This window comes from Dermacentor andersoni, chromosome 8 (genome assembly GCF_023375885.2).
Source record: "Dermacentor andersoni chromosome 8, qqDerAnde1_hic_scaffold, whole genome shotgun sequence".
Classification (NCBI taxonomy): domain Eukaryota; kingdom Metazoa; phylum Arthropoda; class Arachnida; order Ixodida; family Ixodidae; genus Dermacentor; species Dermacentor andersoni.
This window is the reverse complement of record NC_092821.1, coordinates 151,129,894-151,152,854: the sequence shown is the minus strand read 5'-3', so window position 1 is coordinate 151,152,854 and position 22,961 is coordinate 151,129,894. Positions and strand designations below refer to the sequence as shown.

The 22,961-nt window shown below is 42.1% G+C and overlaps 1 protein-coding gene across 2 annotated transcripts in view; it reads left to right on the top strand.

Annotated features, from left to right (window-relative positions):
• LOC126525507 (transmembrane channel-like protein 7) overlaps window positions 1–22,961 on the top strand; it is a 97,271-nt gene that overhangs the window by 4,575 nt on the left and 69,735 nt on the right. Inside the window, exons 1-4 of one of the 2 annotated variants that reach the window (XM_072290061.1) lie at window positions 7,968–7,998; window positions 9,863–10,077; window positions 10,886–11,026; window positions 11,499–11,602. In XM_072290061.1, coding sequence (XP_072146162.1) covers window positions 10,069–10,077; window positions 10,886–11,026; window positions 11,499–11,602 — 254 coding nt within the window. In that variant the 5' untranslated portion in view covers window positions 7,968–7,998; window positions 9,863–10,068. Of the gene's footprint in view, window positions 1–7,967; window positions 7,999–9,862; window positions 10,078–10,885; window positions 11,027–11,498; window positions 11,603–22,961 lie in introns of those variants that run through there. The other variant, XM_050173399.3, reaches the window with a different exon arrangement.

The window sequence follows — 22,961 nt, the reverse complement described above, 5'->3', positions numbered from 1 at the left end:
GGCACGTACCTCCTTAAGCAATGGCTCACACCCATGTAAGCAAGCAAGCAAAACACACACATGCACGCACACACACACACACCTGAAAATCTACTGATCTTGAAAGTGCTGCCTGTTGATAATTAATCTACAGAAAATGCATATCCAAGGGATGAGTCATATAATCCTTTGCCTAGAATGAAGCGATTTTGTCTCTAATTCAGGAGCTGAGGTTTTGCATACGCAGATCTGTTGACAGACCTGAAAAATCCACGCACATGAAAAATCCATGGAACCCTAGCCATAAACAGCTTTGCTGTAAAAGAAAAAAAGAGAGCTGCTGAAGAAGTTCTGTGCTGTAGACATATGTAAAATGGCCCATACCAAGGAAAACATCACTGGTTGTAGCATAAAAGATAAAACTGCTACATGAGTAGGCTGCAATAAACACTAAATTATAGACTACAAGCAGAACTCAGATTGTCATGCAGACTTCCACAGCTACACCGAAAACAAAGCTAGCATTACCCATTTTTTCTGCATTGCTTCGAAAGCTTTTGTCGCTGCTTCAATTTGCACAATTTGTGATACTTTGCATAGCAGATTGAACACAGTAACCGACTTCAACTGTCGGTTGTAGTAAAATATTTTGTTAGTTTTGATATTTGAAAATACTGAATGCAAATGCGGATAGTTGGTTTGCAGCATTCAATTCATATAGAAAATTTGAATATTCGCCCACTCCTAACTTATAAAAAAGGTGAATAGTTGGTGTGTAATAATCGATTCATACTAAAAAAATTTGAATATTTGCCCACTCCTAATTTAAAGGAAAAGTTGCAGTCTACCAGCTGTTGTAAACAGATTCCTTATTTAGGCCACCAATCTTGTCACAATAATTGTCTAAGACAGCATAATAAAATAAACTGCAGCTTGCTTTTACAGGCAATAAAAACAATATTGCAATGCTTTATTTTATTTGCATGTACTATGCACCGAAAGCGGACAAGATTGGTGTAATGAGTGCCAGTCCAAATTGTGCCAATGATTTCTGAATAGTACATTTGTGGAAATTCGTCTATGTAGCATAACTGGCTCAGTGGTAGTCTAATTGATGCCGTCTTACACATCACATGTATTTGAATAGGAAAATTGGAGTTCAGTGTGAGCTGAAGCTTCCTCTTACAGAGGGCTTCTGAACCATATCTGGCATTTTGAACATATTTATGTAAGAACATGTGCCATGTACAGAATGCCATGGCAATCACCTTTTGCAAACATGGCAGTCTTACACGCCAGGGGGAAGCCACAAATTCAAGAGACAGTCTCGTGCTTCTCTCTGCATGGGCTTTTCCCGTCCTTCTTTGCACGTAGTTACGGCAGCAAGGCCATATGTGTGTGATGTCACTAGGGTAAAGTCTGTCCATTGGTCGACTGGTGAGAGATGAGAGTGCCATTGTGATGAGAGCTAGCTGTCTCTTCTGGGAAGGGAAAGGGCTTTTCCATTGTGTGCCATTGATCCTTCCGTGAAGCCTCCATTTAGTTGGCATCGCACAGAGGGCAATGAGAGGCAGACAATGGAGGATCCTTGCTTCTGGTACTCTATTCTGGTTGTCTGATGTCACCTGAAGCTTTTGCTGCACTGCACTGATTGCCCGGCGAGGGTGAGACAGTGCCTGTGGTGAGGATAGTGAAGGCGACTGCTTAGTTGTTCATCAAACGCCTGTAACTTTGCCATTATGGTACCCACCGTGGTTGCTCAGTGGCTATGGTGTTGGGCTGCTGAGCAGGAGGTCGCGGGATCAAATCCCGGCCACGGCGGCTGCATTTTGATGGGGGCGAAATGTGAAAATACCCATGTACTTAGATTTAGGGGCACGTTAAACAACCCCAGGTGGTCGAAATTCCCGTAGTCCTCCACTACGGTGTGCCTCATAATCAGAAAGTGGTTTTGGCACGTAAAACCCCATAATATTTTTGGCCTTTATGGCATCATTTCAGAAAATTATAGGGGTGTGCGAATAGTTTAAAGTTTTGAATAACGAATTAAATAGTGTCCTATTCGATTCGGTCTTTGACTCGAATAGTCACTATACGCAAATGAGAATATTTTTGAATACTTCTTGAATACTTCAAAATGCCTATTAAACATAAAATTGGAGCAAAAGTGCGGTAAACTTCCACTTTCGCGGGCATAGTATAGACATAAAACATGAGAACTTGAGCAGTACAGCAGGCTATGTCGCTTATTTAGCTGGACTTGCAGGCTATACAGCAATCATTCACGCTTACTGAAGCATCCTGTACATGGGAAGAAACTATTTGTCTGCTGCTCCATTTCAGCTTTTAATAAACAGCACTTCCTAATATAGTATGAAATGACAGAAATTTGCTAACTTTAAGAATACAAGGATGTGAACATCATTTCATATTAGTTGTGATATCATCATCATCAGCCTGTTTTATGTCCACTGCAGGACGAAGGCCGTTCTCCAATTACCCCTGTCCTGCGCCAACCGATTCCAACTAGCGCCCGCGAATTTCCAAATTTCATCACTCCACCTAGTCTTCCGTGGTCCTCGATTGCGTTTCCCTTCTCTTGGTACTCATTTTGTAACCCTAATGGTCCAACGGTTATCTAACTGGCGCGTTACGTGACCTGCCCAGCTCCATTTTTTTATCTTGATGTCAATTAGAATATCGTCTATATCCATTTGCTCTCTGATCTAAACCGCTCTCTTTCTGTCTCTCAATGTTGCGCGTAGCAATCTTTGTTCCATCGCTCTTTGCGCGGTCCTTAACTTGTTCTCAAGCCTCTTTGTCAGCCTCCGAATTTCTGCCCCACATGTCAGCGCCGCTAAAATGCACTGTTCGTACATCTTCCTTTTCAATGATAAGGGTAAGCTTCCAGTTGGGAGCTGACAATGTCTGCCGTATGTGCTACAACCCATTTTTACCCTTCTGTAAATTTCCTTCTCATTGTCAGGGTTTCCTGTGATTAATTGACCTAGGTAAATGTACTCCTTCACAGACTCTAGAGGCTTACTGGTGATTTTGAACTCATGTTTCCTTGCCCGGCTGTTCATCATTATCTTTGTCTTCTGCATATTAATCTTCAACCCATCTCTTACACTCTCTCTGTTAAGGTTCTCAGTCATTTGTTGAAACTTTTTTGCATTGTTGCTGAATAGAACAATGTCATTGGCAAACTGAAGGTTGCTGAGATATTCGGCGTTGATCCTCCTTCCTAATCCTTCCCAGTTTAATAGCTTGCGTACTTCTTTCAAGCACGCAGTGAATAGCATTGGAGATTGTCTCCTTGTCTGGCCCCCTTCTTTGTAGATACCTTCCTGCTTTTTCTTGTGTAGAATTAAAGTAGCTGTGGAATCTTTGCAAATATTTTCCAAGGTATTTACATAAGCGTTCTGTACTCTTTATGTAATGCCTCTATGACTGCTGGTATATCTACTGAATCAAATGCCATTTCGTAATCTATGAAATACATATAGAGAGGCTTATTATACTCTGTGGATTTCTCCTTAACCTGATTAATGACATGGATGTGATCCATTGTAGAGTATCTCTTCCTGAAGCCAGCCTGTTCCCTTGGTTGACTAAAGTCCAGTGTTGCCGTTATTCTATTGGAGGTTATTTGGTAAATATTTTATATAATACTGGGAGTAGCTAATGGGCCTATAATTTTGCAATTCTTTAACGTCTCCCTTTTTGTAGATTAGTGTAATATTTGCATTCTTCCAGTTTTCTGGGAACCTTGCAGTCGATGGACTCTTCGTATAAAGAGCCGCCACTTTTCTAAGCATTATGTCTCCTCCATCTTTGATTATATCGACTGTTATTCCATCTTCTCTTGTCGCTTTCCTTGTTTCATTTCTTGCAAGGCCCTTCTGACCTCATCGCTAGTTATAAGGGGAGTTTCTGTATCCTGTTCATTACTGTTTCTAATTGAGGTATCCTGACTCCTCTAGGTACTGTGCAGGCCATTATAGAATTCTTCCACTGCTTTTACTATATCTTCGAGATTGCTGGTGATATTACCCTGCTTATCTTTCAGTGCAAACATCTTGGTTTGTCCTATGCCAAGTTTCTTTCTCACTGATTTCAGGCTGCGTCCATTTTTTATGGCTTCTTCAGTCTTTCTCACTTTATAGTTTCGAATATCACTTATTTTTGCCTTGTTGATCAGTTTTGACAGTTTTATGAATTCTATCTTATCTCTTGAGTTGGACACTTTCATTTTTTGTCGTTTCTTTATAAGGTCCTTTATTATTTGGGAGAGCTTGCCTACTGGTTGTCTTGGTGTCTTGCCTCCCATTTCAATTGCTGCCTCTGAAGCCAACCTAGTTACAGTTTCATTCATTAGCTCTATGTTATCATCATCGCTCTGTTCTAAGGCTACATATTTGTTTGCAAGTACCAGCCTGAATTTGTCTGCTTTTACCCTTACTGCCTCTAGGTTGACCTGTTTCTTCTTGACCAATTTTGCTCTTTCTCTCTTCAAATTGAGGTGAATCCTAGCCCTCACGAACGAATGATCACTGCACTTTACCCTACTTATATCACTTCTACATCCTGTGCTATGCGGGGATCAGCAGAAAGTATGAAGTCAACTTCGTTTCTTGTTTCACCATTAGGGCTTTTCCAGGTCCAATTTCTGTTGCTACGCTTCCTGAAAAAGGTGTTCATTATTCGAAGCTTATTCCTTTCTGCGAATTCTACCAGCATCTCTCCTCTAGTGTTCCTAGAATCGACGCCGTAGTTGCCAATTGCTTGTTCACTAGCCTGCTTTTTCCCCACTTTTGCATTGAAGTCACCCATTGCTACAGTATATTGAGTTTGCACTTTTCTCATCGCTAATTCAACATATTCATAAAACTGATCTACTTCCTCATCATCATGACTGGATGTTGGAGCCTAGGCTTCTACTACCTTTAGTCTATACCTCTTATTAAGTTTGATTACGACTACAGCTACTCTCTCATTAATGCTGTAGAATTCGTCAATATTGCCTGCTATGTCCTTATGGATTAGGAATCCTACCCCGTATTGCTTCTCATCTAAGAGACCTCTGTAGCAGAGGACATGTCCGTTATTCAGCAATGTATAAGCCTTACCAGTTCTTCTAATCTCACTAAGGCCGATGATATCTCAAACAATGTCGATGTACTTATGGATTAGGAATCCTACCCCGCATTGCTTCTTATCTAAGAGACCTCTATAGCAGAGGACATGTCTGTTATTCAGCAATGTATAAGCCTCACCAGTTCTTCTAATCTCACTAAGGCCGATGATATCCCAAACAATGACTGTTCATTATTCGAAAACTATTTGAAAGCTATTCGATTCGATTCGCTGCTGGCATTATTCGATTTGTATTCGATTCGGTCTCAAAAATCACTATTCGCACATCCCTAGAAAATTCCTGTGGCATAATTATTATTGTAGAAGGGTGCACAGCTACTATTCTATAAGAAATTTTCAAGGGGTTTAGGGGCCGTCTAAACATCATCATTGCAAAATAATAGGTGCAATGCAGAGATCACACAATGTTGATTGTGTGTGGAAAATATTACACTGATGTATGCTTCAACAACAGCACAAAATTTTAACAAATGCCTTTGTCTTCAAAGTAAGCAGTTTCCTCACTAGCAGATTTCACAATTTTCCCTTTTCATATCTCAGGTCTCTCCTGCAGCGCACAAATAAAATATCCAGCAGCAATGTTTGAACAACTCAGTGTTCCTTATAAAATGCAGAGAGTGCAGAACACTATTGGAAATTGTGCATGTTGCAAGCAAAGAAGGAGAGAAGAAAAAAGTGAGGCAAGGCTTGTGATGCAAACATGGTGTGGACCCTCGGCATCAATCCAGGAGAAGGGATGCTGTTTGTGGATGCTGACAGTTGCGTAGCCACCAAGGGTGGTACCTTCATTTAACACAAAAGAATATGTGCATCAATCTTCGACATGTCTACAATTGGGAAGCATTTTTTCATATTCATAGCTAAAACTTCATTAAGTCCTGCTTTACCCGCCATGGTTGCTTGGTGGCTATGGTGTTTGGCTCCTAAGCACTAGGTCACGGGATCAAATCCCGGCCATGGCGGCCACATTTCGATGGGGGAGAAATGCGAAAACACCTGTGTACTTAGATTTAGGTGCGCAGTAAAGCACCCGAGGTGGTCTAAATTTCCGGAGTCCCCCATTATGGCGTGTGTCATAATCATGATTGTGGTTTTGGCACGTAAGACCCCATAATCTAATCAAAGTCTGGCTTTGGGCAGGCTATCCAAAGAATCTGCCTCCATTCCTGCCCAGGTGCAACAGCTCATGCCTTTGAATTTCCCTTTTTGGACATTTTCATTCCTACAAGTTAGCCTACATATTCCTGGTATCAGTACGAAGAAAACCATGCCTCAAGCTAGAACTCTACCAATCACCCTGGGCCACACCATCAAGGAATACTGCTTGGATTTGACCCATACCTTCATTGATAATTGTCTTGCTTAGAGATCATTGTGTGGTTTGTACATATTGTCTACTGGTCAGCACTTCCCTTACCATCTTGAACTGTTAATGTCAAGATATCAGCTGAACTTTATGTATGAAAGGCACCATTCTTTACATTCCTTAGGAAACACCAGCATGATGAGTCATCTTGCCATACTCAAAAGTGACCATGCAGAACATGTGTAGTATAAGCACGGTTCATAACCATCATCCATGAGGCATTGGTTACATAAGTGTATAGCCACTGCCACTGGCTACTTTTGCTGCCCACGCTGTCATATCTTGGTAGATTCCTGGACACATATGCGGAAATGAAAAAGCCAGTCTAGTTGCCTGAAGAGGTCTATATTTAAGAAATTTGAGGTGAATATATTTCATGAATTCTCTATGCATTAGCAATTCGGAGGGGAATTGCCTGTGGAGTCTGCCGATTCATCAGCATCACTTTCTTCACTTGATTGATCCCACTTTAAATTGAAGATTTCAGCATCAGCTATCTTGTCAGCTTAAAATTGAATCACTGGCTTCATCAGAATGCCACATTCCCATTTTGGAGGGGCCACCAATACTTATTGTCATAATTGTGATGGTTAGGAACCATGGAACACATTTTGTTGGAATGACCAGCTTACACAAATAAAGGACTTGTTTATTTTTTTTAGGAATGGCTCTGGTACCCACGAACCACTACAGATGGGAAGCATACAAACCTCTGCCTTCTTCTTCAAAGCAGCATCAAACTTTGTATATCTTTTTCTCATCAAGACATTGGCCTAATTGATAAGCTCTAGCACATCAACTATGCAACTAGCAATTACCTATGTCCCATGTGTACATGCCACAGTGAAATATTTTCTCACCCCCCTCTGTGTCCCCCCTTTTTCTCCTCCTAGGGTCTTTCTGTCCGTAATCTCCTTCCCTATAAAGAGTAGCATTTAGACAGCTACATGCTCACAGAACTGTGTGCATTTCATTGAAGATCTCTCTCTCTCTCTCTCTCTCTGAAATTGAATTATTTGAATATCAATGTAGTTAACTGAAGGCTTCCTTACAGTCACGAAGGGCAAAAACTTGTTAATATGTTTAAAGCATGTTTCGAAGCTGCTTAAGACTTCCATCAACAGTTTTTTTTTACTGTAGTTTCGGCTGGCTTGTGTGACGCTGCTGTACAAACTGAGTTGTCATGGCACTGCTGCCATGGAGCTTTCGAAAATGACACATGAGCCATTGTTGTGTCAAGACAAGCCAGGGAGAAGTGCACCTTGTTGTAGGAGAAAGGCATAGTTCCACATGGTAGAATGAGCAGAAAACAATTTTCTTTTTTTGTTTTTGATTGCTCACTTGCATGTTGAATTACTTTTTTAAGCTACATTGTGTTGTCGCTTGCTGTGGCTCAGCATGCTTTGTTGGCCCGTTTTGAAAGCTTTTGTTCCTTACAAGTTCTGCCAGATGCTATTGGAGGTTTCTCTATATAGGTTTGCTTTGCTGCACAGGTCAGTAGAACACTAAACAAGCACATTCTTGCATTTAGCTATACCTTCCTCTTAATGTTTTCCCAGTTAAAATGACCAGAAGAGTAGTTATTCCTTGCTTTACATCATGGCTTCACCTAAGCAGTAGATTCCTCTAGAGCCAGGATTATTGTTAAGCCACATTCTGGTGTCCAATGAAAATGCAGTTTATTCAGTATCCAATGAGTAAAACTCTTGTGATCACCATTCTGGCCGATTTTACAGCCAAAGTGTACTTTTTCAAGCAGCTCAAACAATGCAGTAACTTACCTTTGAATTTTTCAATCGATTTATAGTTTATCTTTCATTGTGTGCACACTTAAATATTTATGACCTCTCTTTAGGGTACAAATAATTTTTACACTTACGCATGTCTTATGTGAAACCGCTACATTTTACCTTATTAGTGTGGAATTCTTTGTGAAATGTGTAATTTTACAAATTGGAGAGTAATGTATTTGTTTGTTGCTTGCACATGTTTTAATAAACAAATATTTCAGAAAGGTGAACAAGTAAATTGCGTGTTCGTGTCATCACATAAACGCAGTGTTCAGCAGTGCAGAGCTACCACACAGAAATGCAGATGAATAAATGTGCATCTCTCCAATATCCATTGTGATGTCACAATATTTTGCAGCCAGCTGTTTAATTGGCAATATGTTATACATAGTTGCTCTGACAGAATCTCTCAGCACGGTTAATGTGTTTGCCTATTAAGTTGGTGGTTTGGGATTTTAAGCTCCATAATTATGCTGTATTGCATTGGAGAAACTGATTAATGCCTTTGGTTGGAAGGAGAAACACATTTTGGCCATATTGAAGTTAAGCTTTATCAGGTGGGATTAACCTGAAACACCCAATGTGCCACGCCTAGTACAACCAGCAGTAATCTTATTCAGCTTGCGTGTCCTCCTCACTCAAATGGCTGCCTGCATGAAAAACTGCAGACAGTTTGATGATATATAGGTGGCTGCTACAAGGCAGAGGCAGCAGTACAATATATGCAAAACAGAGCAAACAATACAAACAGTTGGTTTACTGTGTAACACATGGCTTACTGTGTAAAGACACCTGCTTAAGGGCAAGTTTATATGCACTGTCAATTTGCAGTGAATGCAACTGTAGTTTGACAAAGGTTTAAAGTATAGAGCAAAAGGAGTGTACGCCTATCATTCACATTTTGTGAGTATATACACAGTACTGTAATTGGCATGTACAGTGACAGTGACCTGTAAGACAACTACACATATAAATTTTTCGATAAGTTGCTCAAAAATGATATTGTAGTACGAAGGCATGAATGCAACATGATAAAAATAAAAAGCCCATATAAAAGAGAGAAGGAGATGATATATGCTTACAGTAGACGGGTGGTATATAGTTTCAGTCAAAACATTAATATCTTTATTTACACTAATTGTAGTTTGTGCAGAAGCATAGTTTATTTTTCAGTGCATGTCTGAAAGGTGGTTCTTGCATCTTGTGCTTATGGTGTTGGTGATATGTTGTTATGGTTAACATAAGCACTGGCATGAACAAACAGTTGCAGAAATGAAGGGTGCAACCATAGGAAAAGGGCCGGTACTGATGATTTTATTCAACAAGAGATGATGCCTACATGGCACATGCCCAGTTGAGGGAACAGGCAAGAGTGCAGAGACGACGGGCATATGTCAGTCTTGTATCAAGCAGTAATCAAGTAGTGTTGTCCTCACCTGCATTGGTATTGCACAGGCATTGTTTTGGTGGTCCTGTGGTCTGTTGTTTTCACATTGTTTTTTCCTTCCATTGTTTTTAGCCAGGAAGTGTAAGGTTGCTCATGTATCTCTTGTGCTTTGCCTTGCAGACACCGAGCGGGAGGAGGAGCGGGTGCGACTCTGGCAATACACTCTTGGGCGGCGGTGCAGCAGGACTGACCTTGGCGAGCTCTGCAACACCCTATCACACTGGAGTGGTCACCGCGACTGGGCACGGGCAGTTTGCACGTTGCTGCCATCACGGCGCCGAAGCACTGCTTATTCTGAGCGGTTCGCTGCTGCAACCTTGCCAGCCATGTCAAGGGTGTGTGTTGCTTCTTTAATGGTGGTGGGGAGCTTAAGTTTGAACCTGGTAAATGGATGGGTATTGTGCATAGAGCATCCAAACACAATCTTCTAAACCAAATACTGTTGCATGGCGCATCACAGGGAGCCCATAGATTCGAACCAAATTTTCTCTGCTGACAGCTCTGATCCTATTGGTAACTACCTCTTGACATCACCACTGGTGTCATGACATTTACAGCTTTGTTGTTACAGAGAACCTTGCTACTACAAAGCTGCATCTGACACAGAAATACCTTTGCTATATCCAACATTCGTTATAGGTGTATATTTGTTACAAGCTGGTAAGAAACATTCTTGATTTATTTCATTAAGTCTAGTAATTTGCCACGCCCATCTTTGTTATATCGAGGTTTGACCGTAGTTGCAAAAAACTTCTCAGGAGTGGCATTGCCAGAGTAGACTTAACACATGCAACCATCTTGGTTGAGAGTGCATGCTTGTATCTTCCACTAGTTTATTCCAAGTTCAAGTATTGAGGTGCACAATACAAATTCACCAGCATCATTGTGTTCAGTAAAAGAGTATTTGATGCTTGCAGAAAAACTTAATTTTCTTGATGACTTCTCTTTCATTGCATGGCTGATAGTGCCACTTATGTGTGTATTATGTAATTTTTGTGCTATTGAATGCTGTGTGCATCTTTTCTTCATTATGCTAAACTATACTTGCATATGCCACATGTTGGATTTGTAGATTTCATGTGAGAAACACGGAATCGTGTATTTTGCTTTCAGGCATCTCATTTTGAAACTTGTGCTGTGCAGGCATCCATTGAAGACCCGGACACGTTGATTGTGCGGCGGCAATTGTCGTCTGCTTCACATCGACGGCGGACTGGCTCCAGCTGCTTAAATCGTGCCCTTAGCATGCGTTCTCCAGGCGGCCTTGATGCCTATGATTCAGTGGTAAGTGATCAGAGGAGATCCTTGAGTTCTTACTTCAGGTTTTCGTTGACTGATGAGTACTTGCCAAGTGCCATGCATAGCTGTAGTGCTCAACAGTGACGAAACATGAGGACACTCAGCCTGCATATTCACAGAATCCTCATGCGCAGTTGTATTGTTCATTCTTTTTTTTAAATATTGTGGCAGTTGCCAAAGCAAAATAAACATCCAAGCAGTATAGAGGTGAAGGAAAGGAATAACACATATAAGAGCTTGTATTATTTTATCTTTTTTTTTCCTGGCTGTTGTGTCATTCCATGCGCATTTAATTGGCTCAGCCAGTCTCAAGCTTGGCATTTTATTCTGTGAATAATAAGACGAGCCCTGTTCACCTTGCAGGGATGTCTCAGCAGATTTAGTTAACTGCAAAGCTTGGGACACTGTTGTTCTCCACCTCATTCATTTTTTAATTGGGAATAAATTTCTCCTCCAGTTTGACTCAGGACAGGAGGAACCACTAAGTGAGGAAGAGCAAGTGGAAATGCGAGCTGCCATTCAGAGCCTCCCTGTACCACTGGCGATGCGTAGACTCTTTCGGTGAGTGTGGGGGACTGCGACGTCACACTGGAGGTGCAGCTATAACAGGTAGCTGCTTGTGAATGGTTAAAGGCCAACTGCAACAAAATTTCACATTCTGTTGACAGTGTCTTTCAGCAGAACGTGCCTTTAGTGCAGGCAGCAAGAGACAGCACAAGATGATGTATGTTGTGTGATTTTCCTCACATCTTAGTGACAATGGCATCCTGTGACCATCGTTGATCACAGCCACCTAGGGTATGCCAGGTGCTTGCAAAGAAAGATGCCATGGCACTTGACTTGTCATCTAAGTGCATCTATGCGATCGCCCGAATGTCACAAGCCTCACTATGGCAGCACATGTGTTCCTGCTCTCTGCAGTTGATCTTGAATATCTTGGCAGACCATGACGAAGTGATTGGGCAAATGACAGCAGTAAACAACAGCAAGCAAATGTTTGTAAACAAGCTTTTTGTGTGGCTGGTTGTAAAAAGTAAAAAAAAAAAAAAATCCTGAGAACTAGTTTTCTAGGTTGCCCAATTACTTGGGAATTCTTGTTATCCCATGCATGTCTGAAAGGTCAGCATGCGTCTGACAACTGCGTCATGTACCATGCTGTTTCCTAACAAGTATGGACCTGTGTGTGTGTGGATTTTTCTAATGTTCAGTGAGTGACAGTTCATTTTAAGGCTAGGCTTATTTTGCCTGCCCCCTCTAGGTTTGGTGTGACTGCTGCTGCCACTGGGTCAGTCAGTTAGTATCTCTGCAAATATATTTGTGGATGTATATATGAAGGTTATATGTGCGCCAAATAGAAGCTCCAGCAATGGGCTTATATATGTCTTGTATGTTGACTGACAAAGCAGTACTAGTGACCCACCTTTGTTGTGCATAACATAAAAAAAAAATCCTTGCATAATACCTGTACATACAATTTTGGCTCATAGGTGTATCTAAAGCTCACAGACCTTTTAATGCAATAGCACATTATATGCAGTGGCTTCTTTGATTTATTTGATTTTCATAGATTTAGCCATTGGTTATGTGCCACTGTGACAAAAAAAGCACAAAATCCTTAAATGTAGCTAGATATGTTTCGTACTTCTCTGTGCATGCACTAGCTGCCATCACCACCCTTCCCTTGACATCTATCGTCTTCGTCGTTGCGACATTGCTGCTGAGGTGTCTCACCCAGTGCATGTGCCTGATTAGAGTTTGCTTTTTGATGCAGCTTGTCATTGGTGTAATGCATATGTAAAAAATTGCATGATGTTAATGTTCCAACTTTTGCGGTGCTTGAATGTAAACATTGCATAAGATTACACATTGCATGGGATGAAAGTAAACACCATTCATGCATCACCACTTGTTGTATAGCATTTAATTACCCTGAAGGGCATACTTTGCCACAAATTAAGACACACACGAAAGGAAAAAACATCGACCATGCACTGGCAGCACTTCCAACTGTGTCACCTGTGTTTCTTCCTTTTGTGTGTGTCTTAATTCGTGGCAAACTATGCCCTGCAGCAAATACCAACTAGGCTGACAAATAGTCTTGCTGAAAAAAAGTTTAATTACTTGCTGCACTAAAAAAGCTTTGCTTCAGGGTGATTCCGCAAGAGATCGAACGTGCATGTATGCTTGATATCTTTATTTTGTCTGCTTATTTTTATATGTTAGGTAGGCACATTCAAACTGCATGAAACCAAGAATTTATTCCCAAAAAGTCTACCCAGTATGAAAAAAAAAAAAAAAAAAAAACTTGAAGGTGATGGGTGTCCTGCTACTGCTTACTGCAATATTTTCCAACTTCACGGCCAAGTTCAATGCAAACTGAAAAAGTTATGCCGAAAACCTTTTCTGTGCATTTTAGTAGAATATAACTAACTCCATGCATTCTTAGGCTGTTCACAAAAGAAAAATAGTTGCCACCAATGAAGGAAGGTTGACCTTAGTTTTTTTATTGTGGCAAGAACATTGAATGCGTTTTCTACTTTGTTTCCTGGGATGCAATGCAGGAGAGAATAAATTCGGCACTACTTGTGACTTGTGGTGCTCTTACAAGTTTATGTGTTCATTGCAGTTATTACTTAAAAAGGTTTTATCACCATTAGCTGGCTTGCAGCAGTTCTCGCAACGGGCAGCACAAGTCCGCTTGACTGATCATTGGCGCACATCCACATGTCATGACTGAATGCCTGGCACACGTGGCACTGACTTCCATTCTACTAACTTTTGCTGACAATGCTCCTTGATGGCTGCAGCAGTTGCATGAAGCAGGGCTACATTCTTGAGGTTGCCACTAAGTTTGGAGAGACCATCTCATTGCGCCGATTGAATGGCGGTGATGCTTCGAGACCTCGGGTTGTGCAGGGAAGCTTGGTACTTAAAGAGTCCTCCCACACTGTCACAGACATTTTTTCCATGCCCCGTAGGGGAAAATAGCTACCTTGCGGATGGTTGGTACTTATCTTTAAAATGGTTCACTGTACCATCACTGACGAAGGGGACGTGACAGCAGGTGGGTGCTTTTTGATCTAACATTTCATGCACTCTACCTAGGGCATAGCAGGCGTGCACTGCTTCGTAATGCATGCCGTTGCTTATAACAGCAAAGCTGTGTGTTGCTTTCCCTGTCGTGGTGACACAGTTGAAGATAGAGATTTGTTTTTTGTGCCAGTGGTACGATTGTGTTTCATTTGAGAAAAGGACAGTCAAGCTTTCTGCAAAATCAAAATGTAGAACTATGGTTCCGCGCTGCTCGTACTTCTTTGCATTGTGAACAGCCGCGGCTTGAATGTGCTCATGTATTCATGAGGAATACATATCGTCATCCATTTGCTGAGCTCTCTTACAAAAACACAAAAAAGGTTGCAGACAGTGTCTTCTTATTAAGTCACCGCTTTCCCAAACAGTAAGTGTAACCTCGCCCTCGTTAACCATTCCCAGACTAGCCAAAGTGAGGGTTTCACCCCATAGGTAGCGCTCGCATTCCCTCAACATACAATCTGTAGTTGGGGAGCTGCAAAGGCACAATGCTTTTGTGCCTTCCAATGAGCTTTCAATGCCAGTTACATTCTCCAGTGTCGAGATGCAAAAGTTGGCATTAGCACAATAAACACAAACGTAAACCTCTTGTTGGGGTTTGAGCAGCACCCATTTTTGGACGCAGGCTGTAAAACTTTGGCAGAGCTGTGGCAGTTCCGGGTTGAGCTGCTATGAACATCTGGAATGTCTCACGGATAAAATGTGTCATAAACCGCTTTGAGATGTGCTCTTTCTGGCCATTCTTGATGACTGACACAACGTCCTTCTTGTTTGGGCTTTGCCGAGAGCACCCAAGTTCGACCTCGAAGAAGTAGTTGAGTGCAGTTTGTACTGTAAGCAAGCTGGTTGTCAGTAAAGAACAATGTTTATTGCCGGTGGGACGCTGGCATATATGGGAACAGGAGTGTGACGTGACAGGTCACGATACCGCGTTGCTGGCAGCTCTTCTACATCTTCCCTTTTTTTTATAAACAATTAGTTCAACATCTCTCAGGCAATGGGTACAGACAGGGCTTGCAACGTTGCCGTGTACTTCGTCGTAACTCTGGGAAAGGCAGTTCGACTTCTGGGACATCAGACTCTAGAGGATCGTGTGGTTGTGGGGCCACGTCGTGTAGATGCTCTTGGGTGGTGGCAGCGGTGGGAGAGCGCTGCAAGGTGAGCCTCATGCGTTGCAAACGAAGGGGGCACTGATGCAGCTGCTTCTTGAAAATCAACACCAAAGGGCGATGATCGGTTTCAACCGTTATTTCTGGCTGCCCGTAAATGTAATCGTGGAATTTCGTGCACCGCGAGTGTTTCTTTTTAAATTTGCACATAGCGCTGTTTGTGTCCGTGAGTGATCGAGACATGCTTACATGGTGGCAGCTGTCCCTAGTCGGCATGTTGACGTCAGCGTCCCTTCTTCCACCGCCGAAGCCCTTGGACACATCAGGCAACGCTTAGCTTGGATGACAAACTTGGTAGAGTGAGTTTACCTTGTTTTCTACTGCCACTCAGCTGAGCAAGCAGAGCAAAGATGTGCAGGCAGCCACATTGCTAGTAACAATGGGTGAGGAGGCTAGAAAGGCGTACAGCACGTTCAAGTTTGAAGCAGGAGAAGACAAAAACGACGTCGACAATTTGTTACAGAAATTTGAGGATTTCTACAACCCTGAAACGAATCTAACCTTTCAGGAATTCCGTTTCAGATCAAGAAACCAAAAGGAAGGCGAGAGCTTCAGTGAATGGTTGACCGAACTGTGTATACCAGCTAAAAACTGCGAATTTGGAGCACTAGAAGATTGCATGCTGCGCAGCCGCATTATTCTGGGCATTCGAGACAAGAATTTGCAGCAAAAGCTGATCGCTGAAAACCCTGCATATCAGAAGAGTGTCGATATCTGTTGTGCCCATGAGCAAGGGAAAGAGCAGTTTCACGAGATAAGCAAAGCAGCCGCAACTGCTCAGGAAACGAGAGTTCATGCAGTAGCAAGTAACAGAAACGTCTGCAGTAAATGCAGCTACCAGACACATTGCAGCGGAATATGCCCTGCGAACGGGAAGACTTGCAAAAAGTGCGGCAGGCGGAACCATTTTGCCCAAGTATGCAAGACGCCACCGCCATCATGAGACGCGGTTCAGAGATGCAGAGATTTGTGTGAGCTGCGTCTAGAAGCAGATGAGGACTATTTCTTGGAAACTTAAACGGTGCATACCATAACAACAGACAACTGGAATGCAACGGTTCATATTGAAGGCACACCAATGACATGCAAATTAGACACTGGTGCGAACTGATGCGTTATCTTGAAACGAGACATTCAGATGCTACCAGATAAGCCAACACAATCCTGCCGGGTCACGTTTAGAGCATTTTTTGGACACAAAACTGCATCGCATGAAAAAGTGCGGCTGTTACTTTCAGCAAACAACAAATCTCACGAAGAAACATTTTTCATTGTAGAGCAGAACGCGCCGGTAACACTGAGTGGCTCAGCGGCTAAGCATTTGGGGTTCGTCAGCTGCTTGCAGAGCATTGAATACGAACATATTTACCCCCAGCACAGTCTTTTGCAGAAGTCTTTAAAGGGCTCGCCAGCTAAGGGACTTAGAGTACAAAATGATGCTCAAGCCTGGTACCGCGGGTATCCTCGTGCCAGCTAAGAGAGTCGCTGTGGCCCTTCAAGACAAGGTGAAGGCGGAACTACAGCGCATGGAAGACCAAGGAGTGATAACAAAGGTAACAGAACCTATGGAATGGTCCAGTCCCATGATCACAGTAGTGAAAAAGGACAAAGTACGCATTTGCCTGGATCTAACAGAGCTAAACAAGTCACTGTTAAACGAGAACTATCCTATGCCAACAATAGAGGACATAGTTCTGAGACTTTCCAAGGCAGATTTTTTTTTAAACTTTAGATGCGGCATCTGGATTTTGGCAGATTAAACTGCATGAGTCAAGCTCAAAACTCTGCACTATGAGCACGCTGTATGGTCGCTATCGGTTTCTTCGAATTCCGTTTTGGCATCGTCTCGGCCCCAGAGATTTTCCAAGCAGCAATGCACCGCCTGTTAGAAGGGTTACTGTGTGTAGCGGTAGTCATGGACGACATACTGCTCTGGGGAGCGACTAAAGAAGAGCACAAGTACCACTTGAAACTCTCGGTGACACACTGTAAAGAACACAGTCTTAGACTGAACCTCAAGAAATGCGCATTCTTGCAGCCACATGTGCGTTACCTGGGCCACATATTCTGTGCAGAGAACCTGCGAGTAGACCCGCAACGAGTGCAAGACATACAGTCGAACCCGGGTATATTGAACCCTGATATAACAAATTATTGTGTATAACAAACAGCTGTAAAGTCCCCCTGAATTTTGTATCAAATTTTTAATTTTATATATCGAATTATTGATATATCAAACTATTTCACAATACCCTTTGAGCTCGATATATCCGGGTTCCACTGTACTACAAATGTCGGCGCCCAAGAACAGTAAGGAGCTGCAAGTGTTTCTTGGTATGATTAATTTCGTACAGCGATTCATTCCAAGCATGTCTGACGTTACTGCCCCGCTGTGAACCTTACTGTGCAAGGACATTGCATGGGTATGGACCGAACAGCAGGAAAAAAGTTTCGAAAAGTTGCTGCAGTCCTTGGTGCAAGCACCTGTGCTATCCCACCGCTGCCACCATGTAAGCAAGCCGGTTGTTGGTGAAGAACAATGTTTAGTGCCGGTGGGACGCTGGCATATATGGGAACAGGAGCGTGACGTCACAGGTCTCGATGCCACGTTGCTGGCAGCTCTGCTGCCATTGAAGCCACAATCTGATGGGTTTAAAACTGACATAATGGTTTTCTTGTTTGTGCTATGCTGGGAGAACCCAAGTTTGACCTCGGAGAAGTTGCGCTCATATATCCGATGGGCTTAAAACTGACACTACGCCGCCCTTGTTTGGGTTCTGCCGAGAGCACCTAAGTTTTACCTCGAAGAAGTAGTGTTTGACCTCGGAGAAGTAGTCAAGCGCAGCTTGTACATCCGATGGGTTTAACCTTGACCTCATGTTTTGATAAAATCTGACCACATGTCACGCTTCTCATGCCAATTTTGAGCCTTTCTGAGTGTGTACATTACAACAGCTGGAATTGCCCCTTGAACACATTTGCTTGCAACTTCTGGTGACACAATGATGAAGACATGGAGGCATTCTCGATAGGTCCTTGAAGCCTTGTATGCTTGCTTCAAGCTATTTAACCAGCCAGCACATGCTCAACATTCTGTCAGAGTCAGCCCAGGTGTACCGATGCTTCCATATGCAGCGCTTCATGCTGAGCGTATCTTTGTCACCACGACGCATTCAATCTCGGCCCATTCTCCCTTTTTGTAAGATCATCTGCCGTGTTTGTGAATGGAAGATGGTGGCTTCAATGGTGAAACATCATAAGGGTGGATGTACCTGTTCAAGTCATCGCTTGTTTCTTCCTGAAGAAATGCCTTCTCTGCTTCATCGCAGGTCTCAGTAGATGCAAACACGATTTCTTTGAAGCATGTAAAGCAGTGCTCTCAGACTTCGTTGGTGTCATGATTATCCTCAGCCAGTGGCAGTAGCTTCCGCAGGTAGGCAACATACAAAACATGCATTCACTGAAAGAATATTTTTTTTCTTAGCAATCTTCTTGTGAATGTGCAAATAATCAGCACAGAACACTCGGATTGAGCTATGAGCAGCATGCAGTGCTTCTAGTGAACAGCAAGACCAAGTAGAAATGTTCATGCCGAACAGCGCTGCACTCTTTCTGTCATGTAGTGTCGTTGAGCAGAAATATGGGCAGGAAGAAACGGAGTGGACAGGACAGACGCTCATGATGCACCAACTGGCCCAGCAGTCTACGCTTCTGAACTCTTTCTGTCACTTTTTCAGCGCCACTGTCGTGACTGAGGCTCCAGGATGTCTCATAGTTTCGTGTTTTGTGAACAAGGCCATCTAAAGCATTACACTGTAAAAACATGCAGGCCATGCTTGTAGACAAAGTCTGTCTGGTGCCATCAGCGACCTCCGCTGTTCTCGGTGTGGGAAAGCACGTTAGCAAGGTGCTGACAAAACATCATAAATTAGGCAGCTTCAGTAGCTTTTGGCTCAGTCACGCTGCACTGTACTTTTTCCGACAGCTGAAACACAAAGGTAAAGGACGAACAGAAAGGCATTGTCAGTGAATGATATGGAAAACATGTCATAATTGGAAACGAAATAGATAGCTCGGGAAACAATAATTTTTTAGAAACTGAGTGTAATGGGGAAAGGCGTTGAGTGCTTTCGGTGAAAGTAAAATTATCATTAAATGTGTCGGCAATATCATTTGGTTCAGTATAAGTGTTCTATGCAATTGTTAATTTAGTTAATCACATGTGGGAATTGATTTTGTTTGGAAACTCATTAATAAGCTCCCAATTTTGTTTAGTGTTACTTCCATTGAGCAATATGTGCTTTTGAAAGTAGTCACGTTTTGCATGTTTCAAAACTGCCCCAAGTGTATTCAAATGTTGCTTAAAGCGAATTAGTAGCGCTGTGTTGAATGGTTGAGATTTTAGTTTTTTGTGCATTCTATCTTTTTTTTAGAAATTGACTGCAACAGCCTATTTGTAACCCACGGAATTCTTCGCGCACTAAACCAACGAGTCATTGGAATGGACGATGTACTCTCTTTTATGCAATTTGTTATCAGACTAGAAAATAAGTTGTAAGCTTGCTCAGGAGATTCAGCTTGTGTGGCATTAATCCAATCTAATTTGTTAACTAACGAAACAAACAATTCTGTGTTGAAAACCGATTTAGTATATTGTTTGTTGTGTGAGTGACGGGACGAAGGAGCAGATCCTAACCTGAGGAAAACAGGATAATGGCCACTAAACTGATAGTCTATTACAGCCACCGTGACATCTGTCGTCAAACTGGACAAGATATAATCAATTAATGTGTTGGTACCTGATAGAGTGCACCTAGTAGGAGCCGTTATCATTGAGGAGAAGCCAAAGCTTTGATAAACACGAACATAGTCAGAGCACAAATGACTGTTAGGGTCAAGTATATTGATGTTAATGTCGCCACATATGATGATGTTCTATTTTCAAAAACAAGTAGGTTTAAGATAGATTCAAGTTGTGCGCAAAAATAAGTAATTGATGATGAGGGCGAGCAGTTGATCGATGCAATGATAGTGTTTCTGCTGTTCAACAAAAAAACATTCTGATCAAATTCTAGCCCCACCGATTCGCAGTTTAACTTATTGAAGAAAAAGTCGTGACAGTGCCTATATGATAGCGATGAATCGATAAAGATGGCGGAACTGCCACCACGAGTCAAGTCACGGTTACAGTATTTGGAAGTATAATTTGGTAAGCCATACAAATTTCTATCATTCTTCCTTAACCATGTTTTGGAGAGGCATATGACAGAAAACGTGTGATCGATGGCAGATAGCAAGTGTATGAGGTCATTATGATGCTTTCTTAGGCTACATACGTTAAAATGAATAAGCGATAAAGCCAGTGTGTTATCCTTAAGAAATGTTTTAGTCTGCTGATAGGAAAGAACGGATGAATCCATGGTTATGTATCAAGACCTTGCTAGCAGCAACAATCTATTGAAAAATAGACAGGTTGCCTGTATCACATATACGATAAAGGTGGCTGTCATCGCTTTTCCTGGCCTTCATTACACAGTTATCTGTCCATAGATACCTACAATTCTGAGCCTTTTTTAGTTCCAAAGCCTGAGCAAACAGCCTCTTTTTCTGTGGTGTTAGATGATCATTGACAGATACAGGTCTGTCTGTCCCTTTATGAAAGCCAATGGCTGCAGTCGTGATACGTGCTTCTTGTGCCTTGGAAGCAAAGTTGGCTTTCCTTCCTTTGGAGCAAAATCGTGCAATAATGTTTGATCTATTTTTTGCTGGCATGCGATGAACAACATCGATGTCCTTTGGCTCAATGGGACATCCAACCTTTACACCGATTGCCTGCACCACAGCAAGACAATTTTTACGTTCAGTTTTAGGAATGCCTTTTATCTCGACATTGTTCAGACGCGAGTATCACTCCAGGGCAGCTAGCCGATGACCTTGTTGTCTATTCTCGTCCTTCAACATTTTGTTTTCTTTGGCCAGCTCTTCATTTCTGCTCTTAACGGACTCGTAGAGATGGCTATGTATTTGTAAGCTCTCCCTCATTTCCGTGACATCAGCACAAAGTAGCTCGATTTGTTTAGACAACTCGGCCATTGTCGGCATGATGCAAAACTGAAGTACACTGCAAAAATCACTAAAACACTAAAGCAACTAAAACAACTGGCGTTATGCGGCTATGCTGTTATGCTGCCGCCATACCACATAGAAAAGCTAGCTTTGCAGTTTGAAAAGAGTTGTGTGACACAAGGCCTGCAGTGCAGCACTTTTTAAAGCACTGGGATCGCTTTTGCAAGCTTTCAACTCACCTGGACATCAAACATTATTAAAAAAGGAGCGCTATACTCACCTTTCCTTAAAACAGACTTAATTTCTCGCACACATCGGGCGCAGGAATTACTTGTGAGTACTTTTACCAGATCCTTTGCCTTTCATTACAGCACACAGCAGCAAATCCTAATGTCATATCTGACATGAAGCTATCTGCATAGACTCAAAAAAGCTGGTTTACCTTGTGAATTTTTAAAAAAAATTTTTCCAGTCTCTTACATAGGCTAGGAAGGGGAAAGTTATGCCGTCTATTTATATTTTATATTTGTGAATTTATTCATTCACTACCAATACAATTAAGGAAAAAATGAGACATCCACCCGTTCATAGCAATTGCTACAAAGGAAACCCATACGGGTTCCTCGAAAGAAACCCGTATGGGTTTCCTTTGTAACAATTGCTACGAACGGGTGGATGTCTGATTTTCCCTTCATTGATTACTTCTCTCCACCTTGCGGGTTTCCACAAAACTATTATGTCAAACCACCAATACAAGCGCTTTGTGCCTGCCAAAATGGCAGCACATGTGTTGGAACAGATGGTGGAAGCAAACGACAGCGAACAGATAACTAGCACTTCTCTGCCAATATGTTCTCTCCCTAGTGGCAAAACAGTTTAACTAGACCAGGCGGGCTGGGCAAGGGACATTTGTGCAGGTCTGGAGTTCAATAGGTCATGACGAAGGCTATGGCTATGCAGATACCTGGCTGTAGTGAACTCTGGCCTTGGAAGAAGTGCGGCTAAACAATAAATGACTTTCTCACTAAATTACATCATGTTATGTAATTTAATTAAAAAATGCCCATAACACTGTAGGCAAGTGGTCCAGTGAAAATTCATGCTGGGTGAACAGGGTAAAGAAAGGGAGGAGGCACTTGCTTGGTAGTTGGTGCCAATTTCAAACCACTCGAAAGTGGAGGGAGGCACTTGCAAGGGTAGGGGTGCTTGCTCAGAATTTCACGGTATATATAGATTATAAACTCGACTTCTTGTGTGGTCCAAAATATTATTGCAGTTGTCCTTTAATTCAAGCTATGAAACACACATTCGGGACTATACTATGCTTATAAATTAGCTATGGAGCGCCTGCACCTTGCATTGTCATGTAATTACGCACAACAGGCATTTCTTTGTGTCAATATACCTACACTTGAAACTCATCATAACGAAACAGGATATAATGAAATAATGAATGTAACGAAGTAAATGCAATTCCCCTTGAAATTCCCATAGAGATTTAAAACCTCACTTTAGCGAAGTAAAATTCTTCTGTCAATGGATATAAGGAACTAGATTTGTCTCCAAAATCAAAAATACCGACCGCTGCTCACCGA